General features: G+C 40.1%; 1 protein-coding gene across 1 annotated transcript; it reads right to left on the bottom strand.

The window, feature by feature from the left end:
• Positions 1-8,681: 8,681 nt before the first annotated feature.
• On the bottom strand, positions 8,682-17,285 carry LOC115400905 (interferon-induced very large GTPase 1-like). The gene is made up of 4 exons (XM_030108968.1): positions 17,143-17,285; positions 15,520-15,655; positions 9,526-14,494; positions 8,682-9,402 (listed from the first exon to the last, which is right to left on the bottom strand). The coding sequence occupies exons 2-4, from the start codon at positions 15,560-15,562 to the stop codon at positions 9,285-9,287; spliced, it is 5,130 nt and encodes a 1,709-aa protein (XP_029964828.1). The 5' UTR covers positions 15,563-15,655; positions 17,143-17,285; the 3' UTR covers positions 8,682-9,284.
• Between the last annotated feature and the right edge of the window lie 6,907 nt (positions 17,286-24,192).

Genomic DNA, 24,192 nt, shown 5'->3' with positions numbered 1-24,192 from the left:
TATCAGTGTGTCACAGCTGTCAATGTAATTGAGTACTCAGCTCTGTGAAATGGAAAGAGTCTTTTTTCAGCTCTCTATTGACGTGTCATTTTGCATGCGCACATGTAGCTGTGGAGTCTTCAAATAAATCTGATAATGTTCATGATGGATTATTCGAAGAGAAAAAAACTTTTCTGTGACTTCCCAGCTTGATGGGATTAAGATTTACTAGCATGCAGGGTTCATGATATCATATGTAATAAAAGTATATTATTGTATGTTATGATTAATCATACTTTCTTTTACGTTCTTTGTCTTCAGATCAATTTACTCCAAGGTCTGTCACATTTTTGTATAATTTCAGGTGAAATCCAGGACTGTTTCTTGGATTTATTAGCATTTCCATCAGGATCTTGTTCATATTTGTGAAAGAATCTGTCATTGCCTGTAGTAAGTAATTGTTTCCAACAAATTTTGAATTACTCAACTGTTTTTTGGGCCATTGTGTTTGTGAAAGAATAACTTTTTCTCCCTGTTTTGGCTCCAAGCAATCGTCCAAGAAAACTCATCCGAAAAGAGGAAAGGCGCAATCACTTTCTGAGCTGCTGAGAATCTCAAGGCGGAAATGTGACCATTATCAAGCGTAAATGTCCACTATTTTTCATCTCACAGTGTTGTGATCTCTTTATTTCAAAAGATATTTAGAAAAAGAAAAATAGTGCAAGACTACTAAATGTTGAAGAAATCAAATAGAATTGAACCTGGTCTTTACATATATTGCAAAACTCTGGTCCTGCAAAGGTTTCTTCTTTGTAAAAGGGAGTTTTACTTTTCAGTTTCTTATGCTTACTCATATGGAACTGTAGGGTTTTTCTCTGTGAAAGTGTCTTGAAATGACTGTGTTGTACTTGGCACTGCATGAATAAAGCTGAATTGAAAATCAGGTGATTTCATATACTATGTTCAAATTTTAGTTTCAGGATCAAGTGTGTCATTAAATTGCATTAAGGCTGACTTTGACAGCTGTGACGTCTGCGTGTCTTTACGCATATGAAGAAAGCTGCAGGAAGGAAGCACCAAATAGAGACATGGAAATGGAGGAGACGTGAGTGAGAGGCCATGTGAAGCACATTCCCTGCTGAGCTTAATGACGCACACAAAAAAAATGGATGGTCGGTAGTCTCCAATTAATTATAACTGGAAGCTATATTTTCTGCTGCTGTTGCTAGAGTATAAACCAGATGATCACATACTTATGATTTATTAATTTGACAGTGTTTTTTTTTTTTAAGCAATCCCAGTTTCACGTTATGAATACCATGAATAATTTCCACATATCACCTTTCTCATACCCGATCAGCTCATACCTGGATTATAAATCCCCTCGTTCTCACTGTCGATCACTTCAGGTCCAGTTTGTTGGTGCAGTTGTACACAACTAAGTTAAAAGACCCGCTGGGAAAAACAAGTTGACTTCAGACTTGGAGTTAAAAAAACACAATAATAAGAGAGTCGGGTAGCAAACACAACAATTCCAGTAAGCAAACAAAGCCACCCTGTGTGCAGCAGCTCAATTGCCCAGGCTGAGTAGACCTTAAATTCAAGTCACGGCTTCAGTCAAGATGAAACCCTTTCATCTCTGCGGTGGTCTTCAGTTGATGTCGGCCTATATACTCCACCCTCTGTCATCAGTTATATGTTACCAAGATTCAAGATTAGAAGAACTTAAGAAGTTTTAATTTTTTTTTTTTTTTTTTGAATAAGTTCGGTGTACAATGAGTAGTTTTAATACGTTATCATATTTTGAATATAAAGGAGAAAAGCATTAGTTGTAGAAAGACATTTCTCTGTTGGGCTGTGTGTAATAGTGCATCAATTAAAAAGATTTTAAAAAATCAGTTGTTTGAGACTGAGCCTGTGTTCACTGCAGTTCCATGTGAATAATGTAGTTTTGTTTTTAAATATATGATAGCATGTACGTTTTGAAGTTGCACATATGATAATTTCAGTCAAAAGAAAATAATTTTCAAGCAAGTGTCTGATATTTTTATGCAGCAGTGAACAATGCAAAGAAGACTGGACACAATGACATAACACAAAATATCATAGTAGGAGAGGATTCGGATACATGGACAGGAAACAACAAGACAAGAATGGAATGGAAACGAAGCAAATGCCACCATTGTGGAGTGTAATAATGTAGTGGAAGTCAGAGAGACATGGAACCGGCGCCTCATGTGAGAACTCTACCAATAGAAAATAACTTTGACCAGAGGAAAAGTACCAAAAATACACAAGCTGTGTGAATCATTAGCTTGATGGGTGAAAAGACTGAGACAGTTGCAGCTCTGTATGATGCCTCCAGAAAGAAGCGGCTCCAGGATGAGAGTATTCATGTGTCAGCCAGGTACAGGAAGATATTACTGTGCTCATATATTTCTGAGCTACAGATTGTACCCAAAGATTGTCATTGCAACAAGAAGCCTTATAACATAAGTCACAGTAAAATAATCAAACCTGAAAAATGTCGAGGCTACTTCCTGTTAGCTTCTTGCAGGAATTAAGGACTGTTGACTCATACAGCTAACCAAATGTTAAAGCTAGTTAAATTGAGATGTGCATGTGTTATCATTGATAAATATCCTTGTTTGAGCCGCAGCAGCCAGAAAGAGTCAGAGGTTCTGTGCAACGCCTCCAGCAGGACCTGACAAGACAAGGCTGACCACAGGTGTGCTTGATGACCCACAGAGTACAGAGGGAAAATGTTTTGAAGAAGACAGAAAAGAGAAGAAATTGCCCTTGACTGGTAAGACTGACCGTCACACACAGCATGTGTGTTGGCTGAACCACGGGTGGACAACATCTGTGCGTTTGCTTAAAAAAACACATTCACACTTCTACCTGTGTTTGTCGTCATTACACTGGAAGCTACTGGACAAACCAGCACACGCCTGTGACAATATTATGCTTTTGATACTAAGACAGTAAAGCTTTGAAAAGGAAAATTCAAACAATCTAGTGGCAGACAGATTAATTTTTGTGTTGTCTGTGGGCACTGTAAAATTAAGGAATCAGGTTTTATTTAGATTTATTTAGTTCACACATAAGCATAATTTCAAACAGAACCAAAACTGAAAAGACATCACACTTAGAAACACTGCCAATACCAATATATTGAATTTAACGTCCTGTATTGGAGATATGTATCACATTATATTCTTCAAAGTGCTGTTGACAGTTTCCCAAGAATGATATTTTTGTGTGATTATCTTTCAGGGGGGGGGGTGGGTTTCCACCGTTCTTTCAATCTGGTACTTGTGTCTTTTGTTCTGGTTGATGGATGCGGAGTTGAAATCAGTTAGGCTGAATCCCATTTCACCCCTTCGCCCTCCCCCTTGGCCCTACCCCTTGTTTTGCGCTTTCACGTGTATGGGTAGGAGTGTCCCAATTGTCATTATGGCGTAGGGGTAGGGCCAAGAAGGAGGGCCAGTCACCCCTCCAAAAGGAGATTCTCCCGAGGCACACTTCAAACGGAGGGGTATGATCCAGTGGCGGCTGGTGGGGAGGGGCGCTTGTTTCGTCAGCCTACACCGTCAGTGGCGGGTGGGGTTAGTTCACTTCCGCATTGGCGGGAGCGATCGTTTCCACACCCGCGCATTCCAGGCGCATTCCAAACACAACAGACGACTATTTTCCAATAAACTGGTTTCTTCAACACTGTCCGCCTGGAATGCGCGAGTGGGAAATGATCTCCCCTGTCAATGCAGAAGTGAATTAACCCCGCCCGCCACTGACGGTGTAGGTGGTCAAAACAAGCGGCCCTCGCCACCGGCCGCCACAGATTTCCCAGAAAGCCTTCCAAGATCGGCAAGATGGCAGCCTCCGCAATGAAAGAAGTTCATAAATGTAAGTATTTTTTCAATTCATAAAGTTTTAAAATGTAAGAAAAACATTCTTCTTCGGCTAACAATTGTCGCATCTGCCTACATCATCGGCAGCGGCGACTACTGATGGCGTACACGATTGTCGAAGGGGTGTTCCAATTAGGAGGGGTTTACTTTCGGCCCTACCCCTTGGCACTCCGTTTCAAAGGGGTAGGGCCAAGGTGGAGGGCTAGAAAGAGAAATGGGACTGGGCCTTAGTCTGTTCATTCCCATTTACCCATCTGAAAGGCTTGTATCACAGACACTGGCAGTTGTAAAGGGGCGATTTAAGGAGGTCTCTCAAAAGGACCTGTGCCTGGTATTGATGTCTCTTCTGAACCAATTTAAGGTGCCATAGTGTCAGACTACAGTACTTCAGAGCTGTGGCTCAAACAATTTTGAAAAGTGGCTGGGAAGAGGGAGTAAATCACAGGCAGAGTGAGGGACGAGGAACTGACAGCCACACTACTTTAACGTGTAAAAAAATATTTAGAGCTGCAGGTTTGGCCCATTGCCAGACTGCCGCCATTTAATGTTTTGTTCTCCCTTCATAAATCATGAATGCAAGTGACATTTGCTTGAAAATGTCTTTTTGTCGGCCCTGTGCAGTGATTTACAGCTCTCAGTGCACTTCCCTGCAGACGAACAAATTACAGATTAGATTGAAATATAAAGATAAGCTGCTACGAAAACCAAAGTGTAACTACAGCGTCATCTGCATTATCTGCATCTACCTCTCTGTGTGTGTGCGTGTGCGTGTGTGTGTGTGTGTGTTTGTGTGTGCAGCTGCACAACATGGAGACACAGACAATGTGATGGAAAACAGAATCACCAGTTGTGCATATATATTAGTATTTATAGATAATCTGGAGAGGCATAGCAGTGGGTCTCGGTAATGTCTGTCTTTTTTTCTATCCAGGCTCAACCTGCTCTGGAGATGTGAGATTGAAATGCATTCCTCAAGTGACAAACTATGTTTTCATACTGCATTATTCTTGGACTTGAGGCTTGCAGAAGCTTCCAGCTGTTTACCTAGTCAGAACAGATTTCATTCAATAATCAGCCTCTGCAGTAACCCAAGAATTTTCTCAATCTCTGTGTGGATTATAGTTTGCATGCAATCCCAAAATAAAGAAAACAATTACTTTAACAATCTCTATGTAGCATGGAGTGTTTATATGTAGACCAGATGAGTGCATCACTCAAGTCGATGACCATGAATTGCAGCAGTCATGGTTCCCAAAAGACAAATCAACATTGCTATGGTAAGCTCCAGACTTTCCCCGTAAGGTCACCAGCAGCATTTTAATTTATCCTGTGAGCCAGCTCAGCGAAGATGCTTTAAAAACGTTCAGGTGATGAATTGTCTCCCCACCTCACAACGGTGAGTCACACATGCATTCACAGTCAGCCTGTGATGCAAACATTGATGAACTCCTGAATGTCTATTGAGACCTTTCATAATGCCAGTCTTACTGTTTGCTTTCCAATTGGCTAATAAACCCAGGAACATGTTGGATCATCGCTCCAGTCTGCACAGCTGTGCCAAAAATGCCAGCCTGACTTGATACGCCAGTTAATAAAAACAACGAAACACCGTGGAGACTTGTTATCTATTTGCTTTGTTGTTGAGCATCATGCTCTCAATATGATCCGAACATCTAAAAGCTGCACAGATGTTGAGTCAAGATGTGTGCAAAAGTTGATATAGTATTTGTTTAATTTCAGTATGTGTAACATCCTAAATGAAGACAATCCAGCTGCCTACCCCCTGCGGTTTGTAAATGACTTTATTAAAATTCAAATGATAATCTGCAAATGTAATATCAGTCAGAAAAGATTTACTTCTGCCTAAACAACTTCTGTGCCCGGTCGAATCTACAAGTTATTAGTTGCTTAATTATAGATTTAGGCGAATATGCATAACTAACTGTTCAATTGTATATGTGGGTCTTCTATTAGATGAATTGTCAAAAAATAAAGAAATAAATAAAAAACAGCCAAAGGGGAAACATTATTATTAGAGGTTTACACTATATTTATATTCCTAGTGAGGTATCTACCTCACAAAAATGGTTTGCACTTTCACAACAGGGTGAAGATAATTTATACTCTAAGATGAGGTGTTTAGTTACTGTCTGTCAGGGTCATTTTCAGGAGGGCTGGAAAAATACGGGTTCAGATTGGCCACAGTATTGGCCAAGCAGCAGCAGTAACGTGGTTGCTATGAAAAGCTGTTTACAGGTCTGTCTTCCCTCATCTGTAGTCATGAGTTTTGGTTCGTAGTCCAAAGAATAGAACCACTGAAACAAGTAAAATGGTGAGCAGCGGGGGTGAAGGCCTAGTTAAGGTGGCACAGGTATGAGATTACTTTGACTCCTGGTTGCCTTTTACTGAAGGTATAACAGACAAGAACAACTGCATGGAGAGTTTGAGGATGATTCATGGCCTGATGGAGAGATTGTATTATTTAGAAGGCTGAAAACACCTGAGCACTAGAAAAAAAAAATGCACGTAAGACAAATGAATCAGTATTTCTTCTAACATGGCAGAAGCAGCCGGATGCAGGTTAAAAAGAAAAGATGCCGGAGGAATGGATTGACTAAATATGTTGGACACAGAGGAACAAACACCCACAATGGGAATCAGTCCTTCAAAGAACCCACACAGAAGAAAAGAAGACCATGCAAACACAGGAACTCTCTACCTGGAGGGAAACCATGCTTCTGCTGTGAGGCAAGAGTGCACAGCTGCAGTTTTTAAAACAACTGTGTATATTTATTCCAATTAAAAATCCATGAAAATGCACACTTGCTGTTTTGAACAGCGTGAACCTGTTGCTATTCATGTTCACGAATTTCATTATACTTGACGCTTTTCGTTGGAATATTGGTCCTCCTCCCGTTTTAATCACATGGAACCAGATAAAACATGTCTTTTTAATACAGAAATAATTCTCTGGAGGATTTGCTGACCACAAACAAAGATGATGTTCTTCTAATTGATCGTCCAGGTAGATTTGCAGCCACACGCTGGTCTGTAACTTTGCTGCTTGTGGTACATGCTGTGTTTCCATCTCATTTTCTCTACGTGGCTACAAGTGGGAACATACTGTGATTCGTCCATGAAAGAAATGTCAGTGGAGGAAGCCAAGAAAAAATACACCTGCTAGAAGTTTGAGAATTTGAAAAACAAAAAACAAGTTGAAATCTGGATGAAATCAATTATTGGATGCGAACAAACAAAATTACACTCCATATTGACAACAAATCTGATGCATCTGTGCTTTTGTTTGATGTCGTCAGTGGCAAAAAGAGTGAAACAGTGTCAGCATGGACGATACAAAGGTTTGTTAATTGGCAATCTGAGAAAAGAACAATTAAAAAAAAGGTAAATATACAGACATGGGGTGCATTTACACTGTCAGTATTGGTTTCTGCAGGGAAAAAATAATGTCAGTGAATGTTAAGATTTATGATGCTAAAAGTACTATTTAATTTTTCTTCTTGTGTCTCTAGGTTGTTTCCAATGTAAGAACTGTTTGGTTTTTGGAGTGAGTGGGAGTAAAGTAAGATAATCAGCGATTTTGAACTATGTTATTTTATGAAAATACAGATTATAAGCATCCATTTTTTTTTCAAAATATTGAATGCTGTGAATTGCCCTCTCAAGGATTCCATAGCTTGACTTTTTCCTCTTAATGGCTTTACACTTATCTGATATTTGTTCACGTTGGGACCCTCAGCCATGTCTGATGGTTGTGTTTCTGCTCCCTGACATGTGGGTGTGTTGTTTGAGACAGACAGACACCATTTGTTTTGAAGTAGCCCGACATTCAGCTTGAGATTCACGTAAGAACATTTCTGGCTGGTTCACAATGTTCAGGGAGGCATTGGGAAGTTGTGTTCATTGTCACATTTGGTTGAGGAGATGAAAACTCCAACATGCCTCACACCACCACTGCTGTTGAAGAACTCAGAAATACAAAAATCACCCGTTAAAGGGAAGCGAAGCTCGCAAGAAGCACAAAAAGGCAGAGACACAGAATACAGAGGAACACAGAAGTACAGACAGACTGACAAAACAGGGCAGACAAGAACAACCCTTCATATAACCAAGATGCCAGGTGACAGCAATCACACATCCAGACACAGGTGAAAGACATCAGAGCAGGAGTGGGAGCTAAGGAGCCTGAAGGAAGAGACACGACTGAAGTTTCACAACAAACACTGGAGACACTCATGTGAATTTAGTTTTTGTCTCAAGATTAACAGCAGCTGTTTGAAGTTGAGTCATTTGAAGTCTCTTTAAATATGGGAAAAATTTGGAGTCATAAAATGTATTACACCCAGATAATGCACACTCACACACGCACACACACACACACACACACACACACACACACACACACACACACACACACACTGACGGACCAATGAGAATCAACACACTTTTTTTCAGCATCAAAAATGTGAAAATGAAAGAAATGAACAAACATAATTTTGTGCAAATTGAATTGTGTCAAATATTGAAAAGTGTTTTCAATGTGATTCTTAAGTTAAATACAAAACCCCGAGTTAATCAGATATATTCAAAATCACACTCCACCACTAGTGGAACGCTATTGTTGGATTCACATTGAATTACTGGCTGAACATGCTCACACAAAGTGAGGCGCTGCTGTCACACCAAGAGAATCAAGACAAGCTTGTGAAAGCAACTTTATGAAACTGTGAGATGCATCACAAACTGTGAATCTATTACATTTACCTTCTTCTGTGAGAATCCATGATGTGAGGTTGGGGTAATCTCGCTAGTACTGGAGATTAAACAATGATTTAAATACAAAAAAAAAACAATGGAAAAGAAAAACCTTCAGCACAAGCACTTCACAAATTTAAACTAAAATATTTACATTTTTCTTAGGCATTTTTGACATTTTGACAAATTAAATTAATAGAATATCAGAGATAAAACAAGTTAAAATCTCACATTATCAGCACAAATGGATCAGCTGTTTTACTCTAAATGTGAATAGACAATTTATTAAAAATACAGTTTTAATTTGATAAGAGGTTACTTTACGTTCTCGCTGGTCAAGATTAGTTGGTTTGAAAATGGATAGAAATTACACTCTTAGACATTTAGATGAAAAAGCATTAACTATGACATTAACAGATTAACATTCACATTTTTAACAGTTGAGAAACGAATACTATTATTCTTATCCCTTTTAAATAAAATGTAATCAGTCCAACTCAAGAAAAGGTGTGCTTAATTTTTTTTTTTGATGGGGGCTTGATCAAAATACTCAGGGACAGCGACAACAGTCTTCATGCTGCAGCAAGAGTGGGTCAGTCATTAAGAATCCAGCAGAAAATGTCACTTCAGACAGTCCAAGGCATCCTCCTGAGTGAGTTTCATCCAGTCCTCCGGTATCTTTGCTGGTTCCTGCCCAAATTCTTCAGCAAACCTCTCATTAAACCTTGCCAACACATACCTGCAAATTAAACAGTTTATTTGTTCAGGAGCAGATATGGACAAAAAAAAACAAAAAAAAAAAAACGTCTATTTTATATTTGAACAAAATAAATTGATTAGTAAAATAGAAAACACACATTACCTCCAGTAATCATTTGTCTTCTGGGTGTTTTGGCCCTCAGTGGAAGAGGCCCAGTTTGCATAGAAAGAATTGAGGTTGTTGCATGTCATGGATGCATCCTGGTGGTTCCTGTCGTGGTCTGAGTTTCCATCAGTCATGCTTACAGGACCCGTGATAAAGGACAGAGACGTTGGGTCATACAGCAGCATGCCTATGGGCCGGTGGAGTGAAGCCTTGTGCACCTCGTGCCCTTTGTCTTCATCACAGGGGGCTTTGCAGAAGGGGCATTGCTTATCACAGCCTCGAACCTTTTCAAACAGATGGTCTTGGGGCTGAAGTGAAAGGGAGTCAAGAAGCTGGGTGACGTCCACACTTTGGGAAAACTCCTGGACAAGATTTAATCGCATCGTAGCCAAAAACTCCATCAGATATTTAACGAAACGGTCCCATTCTGTGGTAAAACTAAAGAGGGGCCCATTTAGCAGGGTCTTGTTGACAACAACATCCCCATCTCCCTCTAAAGTCAGACACACCATCTCTAGCAGTGGCTTTGCATCAGTCAGCACCCCACTGCCTCCCTCGGTTGTTTGGCTGACTGCAGCTGCGATCTTTCCGACAACTTCTCCAAGTCGCTGTTGTCTCCATATACCTATGTTTGTTGATTCAGAGATGTGGGCCTCCACCGCCTTCTGGATCTTCCTCCGCCTACAGTTGTCAAAGGAATTCAAATACTCCAAGAAGCTTTCAAAGCTGTCTTCTTTAATCAGCTCCTCCAGTAAGCTTTTGTGGATTGCCTGTGGGGACTGATACTCTTGGGCTTTACCGAGTATCTCTTCCACAATATTTGCTCCCAGTGGCCTGTTTACAAAATCCAAAACTGTTGGTTTAAAGACCATTGACGTGAATGTTTGGGCCAACCTGTGGCATTGGTCTCTCTTCCTGAAGTTATAGATAAACTCTGCTGAGTGCATGCTCTTGGTTGCATTGATGAATGTCAATAGTTCTCTGTCCTTAGCAAAGCGGTCATGTAGTTCTTGAAAGTCATGGCTTGCAGCGTTGCAGAGATAAACTTTCAGATCCACTTCAAAAACAGATCGGATTTCCAAAGAGTTTTCCGTCAAAGCTTTTTCAACATTTTCCAGCAGTTCTGTAATGTAGCTGTCAGAGAAGTCTGCTAGTAAGCTGTGTTTATTTTTGACAAACTGATGGTATTCCTCTATGATGCTGCCCGCCAGCTGCTGAGCTTTCAATCTCTGCAGTCGGTTGTTGTCTTCAAACATGTGTTTCAATCTGCTTCGGTATCCAAAGTGTTCATCATAAACTTGGAAGCCATTGGTCTGATTTTCCCCAATGGTATCAAGCTTTTTTATGTGTTTCTGCAGCCCTCGGCTGTTTAGATTCTCTCTCAGAATATCTATCACCCTTGCAGTAATGTCATCAGTCTCTGAGGGCCTGAAGTCAAATATGGACAGTGCTTTACTCCACACAGCCTCAAATTCCTCTTCCAGCTCTGTATCTTCAAAAATGACTTTTGTTGACCTGCTTTTCTCTACCAGTGCATGTAGCACAGACTCTTGTTCTTTCTCCAATAAGGCCTGAAAGTTTTCCAACTGTGTGGAAGAACAGTGACTCTCACTGATTGTTTCTAATTTTTGTATCATCTGCTCTGTAACTCTGTCTTGGAGGTTACACATGTTGGTGAAAAAGATTGGTCTGAATGTTTCAGCATTTGCTTTGAGAGATTCATTTTCCATCAGATAGGCTTCGACTTCTGATTTCATTTTGCCCACCTCTGTTTTAACTTCCTCTGTGGCTTCACCTTTCAGTTTGCTCAAGAGCTCGTTCTGGACTGTAGCATCCAGAGCTTTCACTTTTGTGGCAACGATTTTCTGAGTTGCCCCCATGAGCCAAAACTCCATGTTATCCAGGAAGCCAGTGTTCCACTTTGAAAGCTTTGTGCACAATAAAGAAAATGCTAAAGCAATGTCAGTGTTTTGGAGACCAATGGAGAATGATTCTCCTTTTATCATATCCCAAACATCGTACAATCGTTTTATAAGGTCAGGCAAACTGGGGGCTTCAGACTTAGTAGCAGACTTCTTCAATGCTTTGAAAAGATTTTCCTTAAGCTCTAGAACTGCCTCACTGTAGTGTGGATCAAGTGGTTCAGAAAGTGTCACATTTAACCAAGGCCCACTGATACATGTAGTACCACTTGGGTCCAGTGCAGCTTTGCCGATTCCAATACCATCGCTCTCTGGCTGCAGCATCTCAGAAACGCGTCCTAACTGTGAGGCTTGGAGGATGCTATTTATGCCAACATCCTGGACCAGTAGTTCACAAATCGGCATGGACCCACACTCTTTATTGCGGAGAAGAGCACTGACAATAACCGCAATATTTGTTTCCAGCTCGTATTCACTGTGAGAGGCAATGTTATGCAAGAGAACATCACTCAATCCGATTGCAAATGTGGCCATTGCATTGTCGTGGACCAACACATTTTCATTGTCCTGTGGGACTGAGCAGAGACCTTCGACATCAAGCAACAAAAGAAAGTCACACTCCATGTCCTCTCTGAGATTGTGAGGAAGACCAAGGAGAAGCATGTACATCCCTCTACTTGCTCTTTTCTTCCCTTCATGGAATTTCACCCCAAACAAAGCAGAAAGAGTCTCAGCATTCCTTGCGTGATGCACACCGAGGTTGGTCAACACTCGGGTTCTGCACTGATCTTTAGGCAAACGGCGTTTGAGCTCTGCAAAAACACAGCTTAGCCAGCAAGCTGGAATACTGGAAGCGTCTCCATCCATGAGTTCAAGAGGAACTCCATAGAGAAGGAGATCAGCAGCCAGGCTAGGGAGTCGCAGCACATTGTGACTGCCACTGCCAGGATTGACGTGTGTTAACTCAAAAATCAGACCCATTTCACGCAGGAAGTGCTCGAGCCCTAATGAGGTTGGATCCAGTTCGAAGGGCTGTAGCTGATATTCAGAGGAAGTCTCAAGAGACGCTTGCTGTTCAAAAGTAGAATCTGCTTCTGGCATTGCTAATGTCACTTCTGGTTCATCTGGCTGTTTCCTGTCGCAGCTCACAGCATCATTTTCTTCAGACTGACAGACTTGGGTTTCTGAGCCTTGTGAATGAATTTGTTCATCACAAACTGATGTGGTTTCCAAGATTTTTTCATTTGATGCTGCATCTAGTTCTTGCATTATGACAGGAGTGTGAATTGACTGAAGTTCTTCTTTTTCTTGTGTCTTGTCAGCAGTCGGAAGAATGTGTGGGGACTTTTTCCCTTTTTCACACTCTTCTTCAGAAACTTGGAATTCATTGCCTCCAGGTGATACATCCATTTCCTCTTCAAATGTTGAATCTGTGCAGAAACTATCAGTGTCGTCTGTGTTCCCACTGACACCATTTTTTTGTGGATTCAAATGTTCAGGTGTGTCTTCACTCCTTTCTACATGCAGATATGCAAAATGCTCCTGTGGATCATTATGTTTTGCTGTTTGCATGAGGTGAAGCTTCATCTTGAGCCAATTCAGAAAATAAGTTCTTTCGACTTTATCTGCTGTGAAAAGTGAATCGGTGAAAATCTTCATGGATGGAGTCATTTTGTAGCTCCTCAACTCAGCCAAGATATCTTTCTTTTCCTTTAGCATTTGGGAATCGATTTCCTGACCTTCCTTTTTCTGCTTACTCTCCTCTTTTTCTATTTGAGACAATCTGATCCACAAAGGTCCCTGCAATGGAAGTTGTTTCATCTTAAATTCAGACGATCCCCCATCTAAACCTTTCAAAACTTCGTCCACTGTGGTCATTGCCTTTTTACAGACTGCGCCTTCATCCACGTTAAAACCTACCTCTGCTGCTAACTGTGCTGCAGCCTCAAGGGTGACAAGTCTCACTTGATCTGGCAGCAGATTCTTCAGGCTGTTACATAGCTTATTGGCCAGCTCGTTCTCATCCAGAGATTTTCCTGAAATCACAGACCCTTCAGGCAGGCCCATGTGCTCTTCAAGATTGTGACCAACAAATCCAACAACTCGGTTTTCATTCATCTCAGAGTCTGACAGATCAATCAGTATGAGCTTGCATGCCATATGTTTGCAGGATAAAAGAAGCTGTCTCTCCTTCTCCCTAAGATCTCCACAGAAAGCTACAACAACTGAAGATGCTTGACACAGAAGGCTGAAGCATTTCTCATGAGCACTGGCGTCACCACGTAGATTAGAGATTACCATAGGTACAGGGAGATTATCTTTGTTGATGTCTCCACTAGGCAAATACCATCCAAGTTCAACCAGGCCATTGGATAGTCTTCGGGGCAGCTGCCCTCCATCCAACCCCTTGTGGAGAAACGTTTCCCTATCAGACCTGGGCCCACTCATGATATGGTTTAGTACCTGTGACTTGGAGATCCCACAATGACCAAGCTTTATGCATGAAACCATTGGCATGCAGGTGCTTGCCAAGTCTCCCTCATGGACTTTCTTGTTGTCACCCACAGAGTGAGACAACCACTGGCTGACAACACTTCTCAAAGGCCAAAGGAGGAAGTTACTGGGTTCATCTGGATCTATGTTGGGAAGGATCAGAGGTATAGCAAACTGGCATTGTGCCATGCGCATAGTGATCTCCTGATGTAGGAAAGTGTTGGAAGACATAAACACAGCTGTAACCAGATCAAGGGGGTGGACAACAGGCTGGATTTCCTCTTCGGAACCATTGCAGTTTTCCTGAGGTGACTTATCGTCGCCGTCAACATTTTGTGGAGTTTTGCATGAAGTACTCCGAGCATCTTTGCGAAGCGCCCAAAGGCGTTGAAGGAAAGATTTTGGCAGGTCCTGAGGAGTAAGAGCAGTTTGGCTCTTCAAAGTCCAGGTACTGATGTCTAATATAGATGCAGGGTCCAGAGGTGTAGTCCAGTAGGTCTCCAGACCAAGCTTATGAAAGATCTCTGTCTGAGCATTCACCTTTAGAAGTTCTAGTTTGGGGGGAAAAAATACAAAAAAAATCTTAGTCCTGCATGTTAATACAGTTTAAGTTCCTTTAAAAATATACATGCATTGCTTTCAAGTCATCTGTATGTCTGTTATGTCATGTGATTGGACAGAGGAAATGAAAACCATTTGAAAAAGCGCCTATTTATATGTGAAAAAAACCCCTGTCTGTTGTTCTGAACGCTACATAAAACAGGACAATACTGTGTTATCTTTTAAAAAAAAATCACTTTTCTCTGCTGATAGCTAGTCATTACTTTTGAGCAAAGAGGCGCAGCAACACCTGGAAATCAAACATTATTGTTTTGCAAGCAAACCATCTCCTGCTGCCTAAACATCAGAATCGACTGTTGTTGCCACCACCCCAACTGTCACAAGAAAATACACTATGAAATTCAGCAATGCTGTGCTTCTGTGCTTCAATCCACTCGCTGTAGCTCTCAAAATTCATTTAATTTCGCTTCCAAAGCAGGAAGAGTCACAGGAGGCCACTGAAGTGATCAGCCCAATTTATTTCTGGTGTCCTTAGATAAAACTCAACTTGTTGTCAAATGTTTTCCTTGTAATATTTGTTATAAATCATGTTTACTTTAGTAGCTGAGATTTTGGGAAAACAGTTTTTAATACTGGAGAGTCGCCTGTGCTTGCAGCCCTGTGTTTTAAAGTACAGTATCCCAATTTAACAGAACAAGTGTTAAAGCTGCTTAAACCTAACATTTATGCCTACCTCTGAGCCTAAAATAATATTTACATCAATTGTTTTGGAGCTAAGAAAACATTTCTCCATTTTACAATAAGGGAGATGTAACTGAACACAAAATTCTTCACACAAAGTGCAAGATTTCAAACTTTGTTCCGTGTAGGTAACTGAGTACTAGGCAACAGTTTGATATATACTATCTATTGAGGTGAAGTTAAAATATCTAATTCAAAGTCAAATACATTTCAGAGGCATCACAGCATCTGCAGGAAAACTAAAGAAGAAAAAAATAATGGCAAATGCACATACTTTTCTTCTTGCTGCTCGGCCTCTTGGAGAGTTTCAGTGACATGATAAATCCTTCTGTGTACGCCGACTGCAGCTGAAATGAGTTCCTCTACTGTGGTCAGCCACATGAGTGAAATATCAAGTGTTGACTGGAACCCTGTGATTAAATATAAACAGCATTATTGGCATTTCATCCATCACAGCAGCCAAAAGCCTCCTCAACCTTAAACCACCAACACCACATTCTGTCTGCAGACGAGAAAATCCCCTTCACTTACAATGGATGTGTTGTCTCAAAGGAAAGTACGGTGGTGCCAGCTCTGTATGTTATCTTTCTGTAAAGCAAGTCTCCACACCCTGTTCTTTTGCTTTTCACTCTAACAATAAAATCTGATCTATTACAAAGTAAAGATGATCTGCTCGTATAATGCCTTTCCACAGACGGATCAGCAACCTGCCAGAAGGATAAAATGCACCATTTATAGTTTGATGCTGCTTTGGAGGAGCACAGTTCTGCCGATTTCCAATGCCCTCCTACAGAAAGACAGCTGAATGTCGTAAATTTGTTGTCGTAATGCTCTATTTAATTCCTAATTACAAGCTGCTCATGACAATCTGATGCAAGACGGGGACTTATTGACTGCACTGCTCATGGTTCACTTTCAGCTTTTACATATTTTTTGATTAACTTTGGGATCAAGTGGCATTAAACCTTACAATTAATATCATTGAAAAGCTAGACTATTTAAAACCAACGAATCCTCAGCAGGTAAAAGTAAAGAACAAGTTATTTTGCAATTTGGTTGCAAAGGTTACCACCAAATTTTCATTTCAGGCTTCATTGATCGACAGTTGAGAAGCAGTGAAACAAAGCAATGGGCAAAATAAAATTAACAGCAGTAGTATGAAGGCTTACACTTACTGAAGTAAAACTTACATAATTTGCAAAGACTTGTATCAGTTCCAAAATGCCTCTGAATGCATCCCTCCATTATTTTGACTTAATGGTATTTCATCCATTTTTTCCTCCAATCATTCCCATTTAATTCTGATTTTCTTGGCATTACCTTTTTATTACTTTCCAATTTGTTCCTTTAAACTTTTAAAGCCAAAAAGACACCATTTCTTTCCCAAATAAAAACAAAAGAAACAGAAAACAAGTTCTCCCATTCTCTGGAATAAAGATATAATCTCCTTTTTCTGTTGTACTGCTGTGTAACCCTGGCACTGGCTAACAGGGCTGACCTACTGTAAAATGCAGATTTTGGATATTTTTAAACGCTTCACTGAAAAAAACATTCTTATCATACAGAATACCACCTAGGTGTATATTCTGAACAAAAAACTAAAGACTATCGTAAAAATCCTTTCAGAAAAAAAAAATGTGGTTAAAAAAAGTCTAATATTCAACAGCATGTTTTTTAAATGTTACTAAACAATGTAGACTAATTATCAATCAATTAATCAAATTTTATTTTTGGAGCCCTTTACAAAAACCAAAAGGTACCCAAAGTGCAATTATAATGAAATAATTGGCTGTAGACTCTTTTTTGATGATTCTGAAGCAATCTTCATCAGTTATGTTGATGTGCAGATATTTAAAATAAATACATGACACTTATAATAATATCATAGTGTTCTTACCTGTTTGTTCTCATGTGTTTGCTCTGGAGAACAAGTCCTTCAAATCGCCTGAGTTTCCGGACCTTGAGAGCTCTTATACAGGTCTGCTTCGAGATAAAACACATTCCTGCTCTTCTATCTAATCCCCCAACCACAGAATGGCCATCAGTCATCCGCACACAGGCTACCAGCACAGGTGGAGACACGTAGACACAAGGGAAGAAGTGACATAAGCGTGATTGTGTAGAAATTCTTAACATGACAGATCGGACACTTTCATCTTGATAACGTTGGCGATTGTCAGAACGCTGGCCGTGCAGCCAGGTGAGATGTTTTCACAGGCACATGCCCAAAGGATTATCTCTGGTGTGCAGGGGTCAGAGGCGAGGCTTCAGACAATGACGCACAAAAACCCTGACTCATGTGTGCTCTCCAAGATATGGGTCTATCTGATTATACTGAAGAAATAGCTGGTATGGCCTATTGATGCCGTCTATTATGCCACAATCTCATTTTGTTCAGCATTTCGAGTCATCTATACAAAAACCCCTTGACATTTTTAATTCAGTCATCTCTACTATTTTGTTTTCTACTAAAACCAGTTCAACAATTTATATTATGAAATCCATCTCCCACACTGTTACAATAGCCTTTCTATTCACTGAAGCATTACTGCATCCAACAATTTGTTTAAGTTACGGATATGTTGACAAATTTGAAAATATCTGTCCATTTTTAAAATTGCTTTCTTTTCTGCAGTATTTTTTTTTTTATGATAAATGTACAGCGTGCACATTTGGTTGTGCAATTTTGTGCATCTATTATAATTTTCAATTGTAAAAAAAATTATCATCCAACCAGACATTGACGTCTATGACGCAGGCTCTTTCTTTCTTTTAAATGCTAATTTGATTGGGTGACGCCAATTTCCACCTTGTAGCATCAGTTAAACACTTAAAATTGGAAACATGTATGCATGAGAAATAAATAACGCTACAAAATCAACAGGATAAATACCAAGAACCGATAATTTGATCATTCCTGACTCAGATTCATTGAGGCTGTTTAAAGCATAAGGGCGGCCTATTAACTGTAATTAAACCACATGTCTTCAACATGACATAAATACATTTCTTTGAGAGTTATTGAGAGTTTGGGGAATCCAGATGGCACAACAGCACTCTGCGATTGTTTTGCTGAACAACATCAGCATCACAAGCTGTGCGTGTGTAATCAACATGCAAGACAGTTTAACTGGAACAGACCGGGGCATTTGCATAGCAAATTATCAATACAATATTCATGGGATGTCTTCGCTTCTTTAATCCCGTGCGTCTTAATGACAACAAATGCCCCACAACTGCTGGAAAGGTGATGGCACACCTGAGGGATAAGTGTTGGGCAGAGGAAAAGATTACTGCTTCTCTATTTCTGTCGCGTAAAGCTCTTTAGCAGCCTTACCCTCGTGTGTCAGGGACTGTGAGAATAAAGTGTGCATGTGCGTTTGGACCTGATAGACTTGTGTTCGTGGACATACTCACTGCTGTGCAGGCCAAGAGCGGCCCTCGCTGTATTTAATCGCTGACCGGTTGGAGCCTTTCCTTTGTGGATTTTAAGCATCCTTCAGCAGGACTGAAGAAAGTGATCGAAAACCAAGAGGAAGATTAAGGATTAATAGTCACTGAAGAAATAGTGGTCAAGATGTTGATCACCATGCTAACAGCCATGTACATGATGGTCAAAGTCGTAGAATCGGTAAGATCACATTGAGAGTAAATTCATTGATTAGCTATAAGAATTGAGCTTTTGGACATTATCAGATATCCTGTTTGTACTCCATGTGTCTTTAAGATGCATAGCATTTTAATCTTCAGTGTGGTTTTCTCAGCATGCACCATTGTAAGTGATAAATCAACTCTTCATTCTACAAAAGTCAAATTAATATGATAAATCTAAACCATACCGACAGCTCTGCATGTGAATACTGTTCCATTCAATCATGTTTTACACTCAGCTTTCACCTTGTCTCATGCTCTCTGCTTGCTGATGTTGATATTCCTAAAGAGCATGTGTACCTTCGTAAAAAGCAGCATCAGCATAGGCCAAAGGATGGATCACTGCACTCTGACCTCTCCGGAGTACCTGAATAGTGGAATAAAGTTCTAGTCACTTCTAAAAGGCACAGAGTGATATCACAGACCCGTCAGATGCTACATGACAATGAAGGCATTTTTGTGTTTTTAAAGAAAAAGAATAGAGGGCCTATGTCTATAACTGCGTTCAACAATATATGTGTTCAGTGTGTGTGTTAGTCAATACGTGATCTGTTTGTTTTGTTTTTCAATCATCCTCACGCCTTCATACTTGTACATTGACAGTAAAGAGATTTTATTCTCTTAACACGAACAGACCTCAAAGACACGCAGGGCCCTGAGGCCCAGGGTGAAACGATAATGCCACTGCTTTCACTCTTGGACTCACGCAGACTCCCTTCTGTCAACCTGCTCTTTTCACTTGCAGATAAGCGTGCGATTTGCACGGGAAGAAGAGCCTTTGCCTTATGTGGTGTCTCAGCCTTTGCCTTGGCAGGTTCACTCTGTGTCACACAGCCGGAGGAGCAGCAAAGCGGAAGAGGTTAGTTATCACAACAAGTGTATCAGAATGTAGTTGTGGTCATTTACACAAATGATGCCAATGCACCAAGGCAATGCAAGTACAGCTATTTACAGTACAGCTGCAATCCAAAACCTAAATCTCTTCTCTTTAAACTTTTCAGACATTTCAAAACGTGAGAGATGTCCTGTACTGCTGTGCCAGGGATATTTTACTCATAAATCAGCTTTTCTAATCCTCGCTGATCTAATGGCTAGACAGCGTGTTGGAAAGTTCAGCAGTCAATCTTGACTCAGCGTGTGAGCGTCTAAGCTGATCACATGTTCCATGATGGCTTGAGGTGTCTCAGGAGGACAGAGCACAAAGACAAACAAATGTGATTTGCAAGCCCAGATAATACTTTTGGTGCCTGTGCACTCAAGTACTAACAACAAGATAATGCAGTGAATATAAAATTCATTAAAGCCGAGTTTCATATTGGCGCCAGTTAAAGAATGACCTGAAAGCTCTTTGTGAATCGATATCAGCGACTCACTAAATTGTTCTGCAGAGATCAAGGCTGTCCATCACTTCATAGAAATGTGGGTTTCCCTAAAGGCTTTTGCTGTGCACTTCTGAATATAAATGGCACATTCTAGTCCGCTCTGATATGCACACTGTGCTTCTCAAAAAAATATTTTAGGTTTTGTCAGTTGTTTTTGAATTCACAATATGTAAACTAAGAAGCTCCCCACCCAAAAAGTTATTTAAATTCTGACAGTTATAAATGTCATCTTGGTAAAAAAAAACAAACAAACAAGATATTCAGTGATATACTGAAAGTTTGGCTTTCATGGTTTGTGACCTAAAATGATCCAGACTTAAACAAAACAGTATTTTCACAGATTGAATGATATTATTCACCACATAGTCTCGGTATTCTACTTTCTGAAGATGGACCTGTAGTTTCAGGAATCCAATATGAGGATTTGACCTGTGGAACTTTGTAAAGGTGAAGCTCGCAAACAAGCAGACAAAGAGCTGAACCACAGGCCAAAGAAAACTCTTGGTATTTGTCTGCGTGCACAGCGGTGAGAAGGTGACCAAACACCGTCTCACCAAACAAACAAAAAAAGTATGGGAATAGAGTTTTGTTTTTTGTTTTTTTCGACTGGCCACATTTTAATTTTACCTTAAGGTCTTGAGAGCAGACCTCACAGACAAGGTCGCAGAGCTGGTGTGTGGGACTGAGAGCAGGCAAACAGCCAAAACTGGCGGGTAAGCATGCTAAGCTGGTCCAGACTTCAGCCACGGGCTTCCCTGCCGCTGCTCTGCTTGAGCTGTAATCCCAATCAAGGGGATTTGTGTCTGAGGTCATTATTCTGACTGTAGATAGAAAGGACTCGCACACAGGTGCAGCCACACATGCATGTTTGTTCTTTCAGTGCAGCAGATTTTATGCAACACGCTTGCAGGAATGCCATGGAACGTGTGCGACTGCCTGCATTGCGTGCCTCTGATTTTTGTCTTGTCAGAGGAATGTGAACACTTGTCTCATTTGAGTCCGAGATGAGAATGCATCGCTGATAAATAGTCACACCAGTATCTGATATGTTGTGTGCGTATTTGCGTGCTTTGCCTTTCTTCATGTCTGCACTCTTGTTTATCAGATTTCAAGTAGCTTCAGAGACACGGTATCTGTTTCCATTACAGTTTGAAGGCCTCCGGAGGAACAGCATAGGCGTGTATCGAAAGAGTAAGTAATACTGTAGCGGTTATTCATATAAGTGCTGGCTATTTTTCTGCTGGGATGACTGGACCTGCAAACTTTACACACGAGCTTCATTTGATCAACCAAATCTGATTTAATATGACTTCAATCAGAAAAATAGCCTGCTGACATAATGAAACATGTTTTTAACTCAATCGTTACCACAGAGTTTGTCTCCATGGCTATTGCCTCTACCTCTCTGGCTATCCCCTGTGTCCTGTCGTGCTCAGACTCCAACGCCAGCAATGGGACATGTCCCGTGCCCGTTGCTCCTCCACTCAGCCCCATCGAGGTTGAGAAGGCCGCCTCCACCATCCAGACCCATTTCAGGAAGTTTCAACAGAAGAAACAGAAGAACGGAAAGTAGACGGACAAGAGGGGATGGGGGCTCTGCTGCATGCAGTCTGGGAGGCAAAAGAAAGCAGGACGGGTGTTTGTTGTCTTACCAAAGGCTGGATGAACTCTGATGCCACACACAAATATGTGCACACATATACAAATGTGCATACATTCAAACTTAGAACAGCTTCCCAGATTAGACAAGAGAATAATCAGTAACATGCAGAACACATTTCAAACACTGCTTTTAATACTCCCTTTAAATGTCTGTTGTAAATGATAAACGTGACTTTGCTGTATATCTGAATGATCTCACCACTTCTGATGTGTTGTGTTGACTGTGAGTGGGGGTGAGCACGGTGTAATTTCCATATGACCACAGTTTTGAGGATGTAAATGTGTACAAACAACTATAATATGCCATCATTGTACTTTTAAAAAAATGTTGACATTTGATCAATCTGATTCAATAAAGTCAAATATCACTTTGTGCCGTTTCACTGCAGCATGGTGCCCTCTAGTGTTTCCATCACCTTCTGAATTATACTAGGTCACTTCTTCATTCATAATGTGACAGAAAACCCCCATTAAGGTGAAAAGGTTAAAGGGACTGTGTGTAGAAACTGAGTGTTGAAAAGTGAAGAAGGTAACCAACCGCATGTACACTTATGCTAATTAATTGCACAATTAACAGAAAAACTATCCACAAACTCATCTCAGATGTGCAGCCAGATTAACAACAGTGACACATTTGTGTTGATCGACAGAGACAGCTGCATCACAGCCTCCCAAAAAACTCTAAGTTAAAATGTGCTCATACATTTCACAATAATATAAGTTCATCCAGTGTTCGAAACTCTGGATAATTATCTTATAGCCAGTAGTTTTAACTTGACAAATAGATTTTAAACACAAATCCAATCTTACATCAAGCCCCCAAAGAGGCTCATAACATTATTGTAACAAACATTGTTTTAACCTAATTTTTTATTGAATCAATGGCAAACAAAATGAAGGTTGTTTGTAATGTTGACTCTTTTTAGGAAAGGGAAATGTTTTGATTGTCGTGCACTGAGCCTGGAAATAACATCAAGGGAAATATTACTTGAATAAAATTTCTCATAACTGTTTAGGTTGTTGCTCTTACAACAAAAAAGGTGTTTGTGCACATCAGATATGTGCAGTGTTGTTCAAACCACTGTGAAGAGTTTATGGAGGAATGAATGCACACATGTATCCCCGTTCTCTAATTGTTTTACCCTTCAAACAGTCACACCACAAGGTCCTTATCAGGATTATGCTATATTCCCTTCAGACATGTTAAATACATTCAGAGAGTGCTTATCTTTAAGTGTCCTTTCACAGAGACTGTTAGCTGATTGAGGGACACCACATATAAATGTGGGTGAGAAATTAATCTTGGCTCAATGAAAATCCACTGAGAGATACATTCTCCTCTAATATGTTTGTAAATAAAAAATGTGTTTGCAGTTATTACTCAAATAATTTTGATATAAGCCTTCAACCTCATATTCTAAGTGGTAATTTAGTATTGAGTTAAAAAGAAAGCTTGTTTCATGTAAGTTTCTACATATGAAAAGCTCCTATTCCAGTACAAAATAGAGTTATGTTTCACATGTGAAGGCCACATAGCAGGAGCAGGAGTGGTGCACTACATATTATCAAAGGTGTCATTTGGTGGAAGCTAAAGGGCAGACTGCAATATCTTTAACTTGGATATTGCTTTTATACACAAGCTCTCTTTATTGGTTTGCAGGGGGACAATGATACAATAGCTAACTTGTTTGTTTCTATAACCATTCTTTTCCCCTGATAGCACAAGTTTTGCCATCACAAAAAATGCAAATCAACTGATACTAAACAAAACAAAGCTTTTCAAGAAATGTTTGTTTCCTTTGTGCAAAAAAAAAAAAAAAAAAAAAAATCACATGGACAGAAATACAGTACCAATGCCTTGGACTTGACTAAAATAAGAAATAATCCCACATATTTTTGGTTAAGAGCATCAACATTAATTATTCATACACCATCATTGCTGTGGGCCACTCAAAAATACTATCATCAGCGTGGAGAGGATGGTTCTATAAAGATGCGGACTAATTTACTCTTATACACTTCTAAAATGATGCTCCCAAAAGGAACACACTATATCTTAAAAAGCACAACAGCTGTATGAATACTTTCGGTCTGAAAAGTTAGTTCATACATGTGAGATTGGTCTCAAAATCAGAAAAACTGTTACTGTGTCAAGGAAAATTATTCTGGAACATAGTAAAATTGGGATAGTTCTATAATTTCCAAAAAAACAAACAAACAAAAAAAAGAAACTTCAGCATATTGAAATGAAA

The sequence above is a fragment of the Salarias fasciatus genome, chromosome 14, assembly GCF_902148845.1.
Source record: "Salarias fasciatus chromosome 14, fSalaFa1.1, whole genome shotgun sequence".
Lineage (NCBI taxonomy): Eukaryota > Metazoa > Chordata > Actinopteri > Blenniiformes > Blenniidae > Salarias > Salarias fasciatus.
Note: the sequence above shows the minus strand (reverse complement) of the source record. Positions and strands in the feature narration are given on the sequence as shown.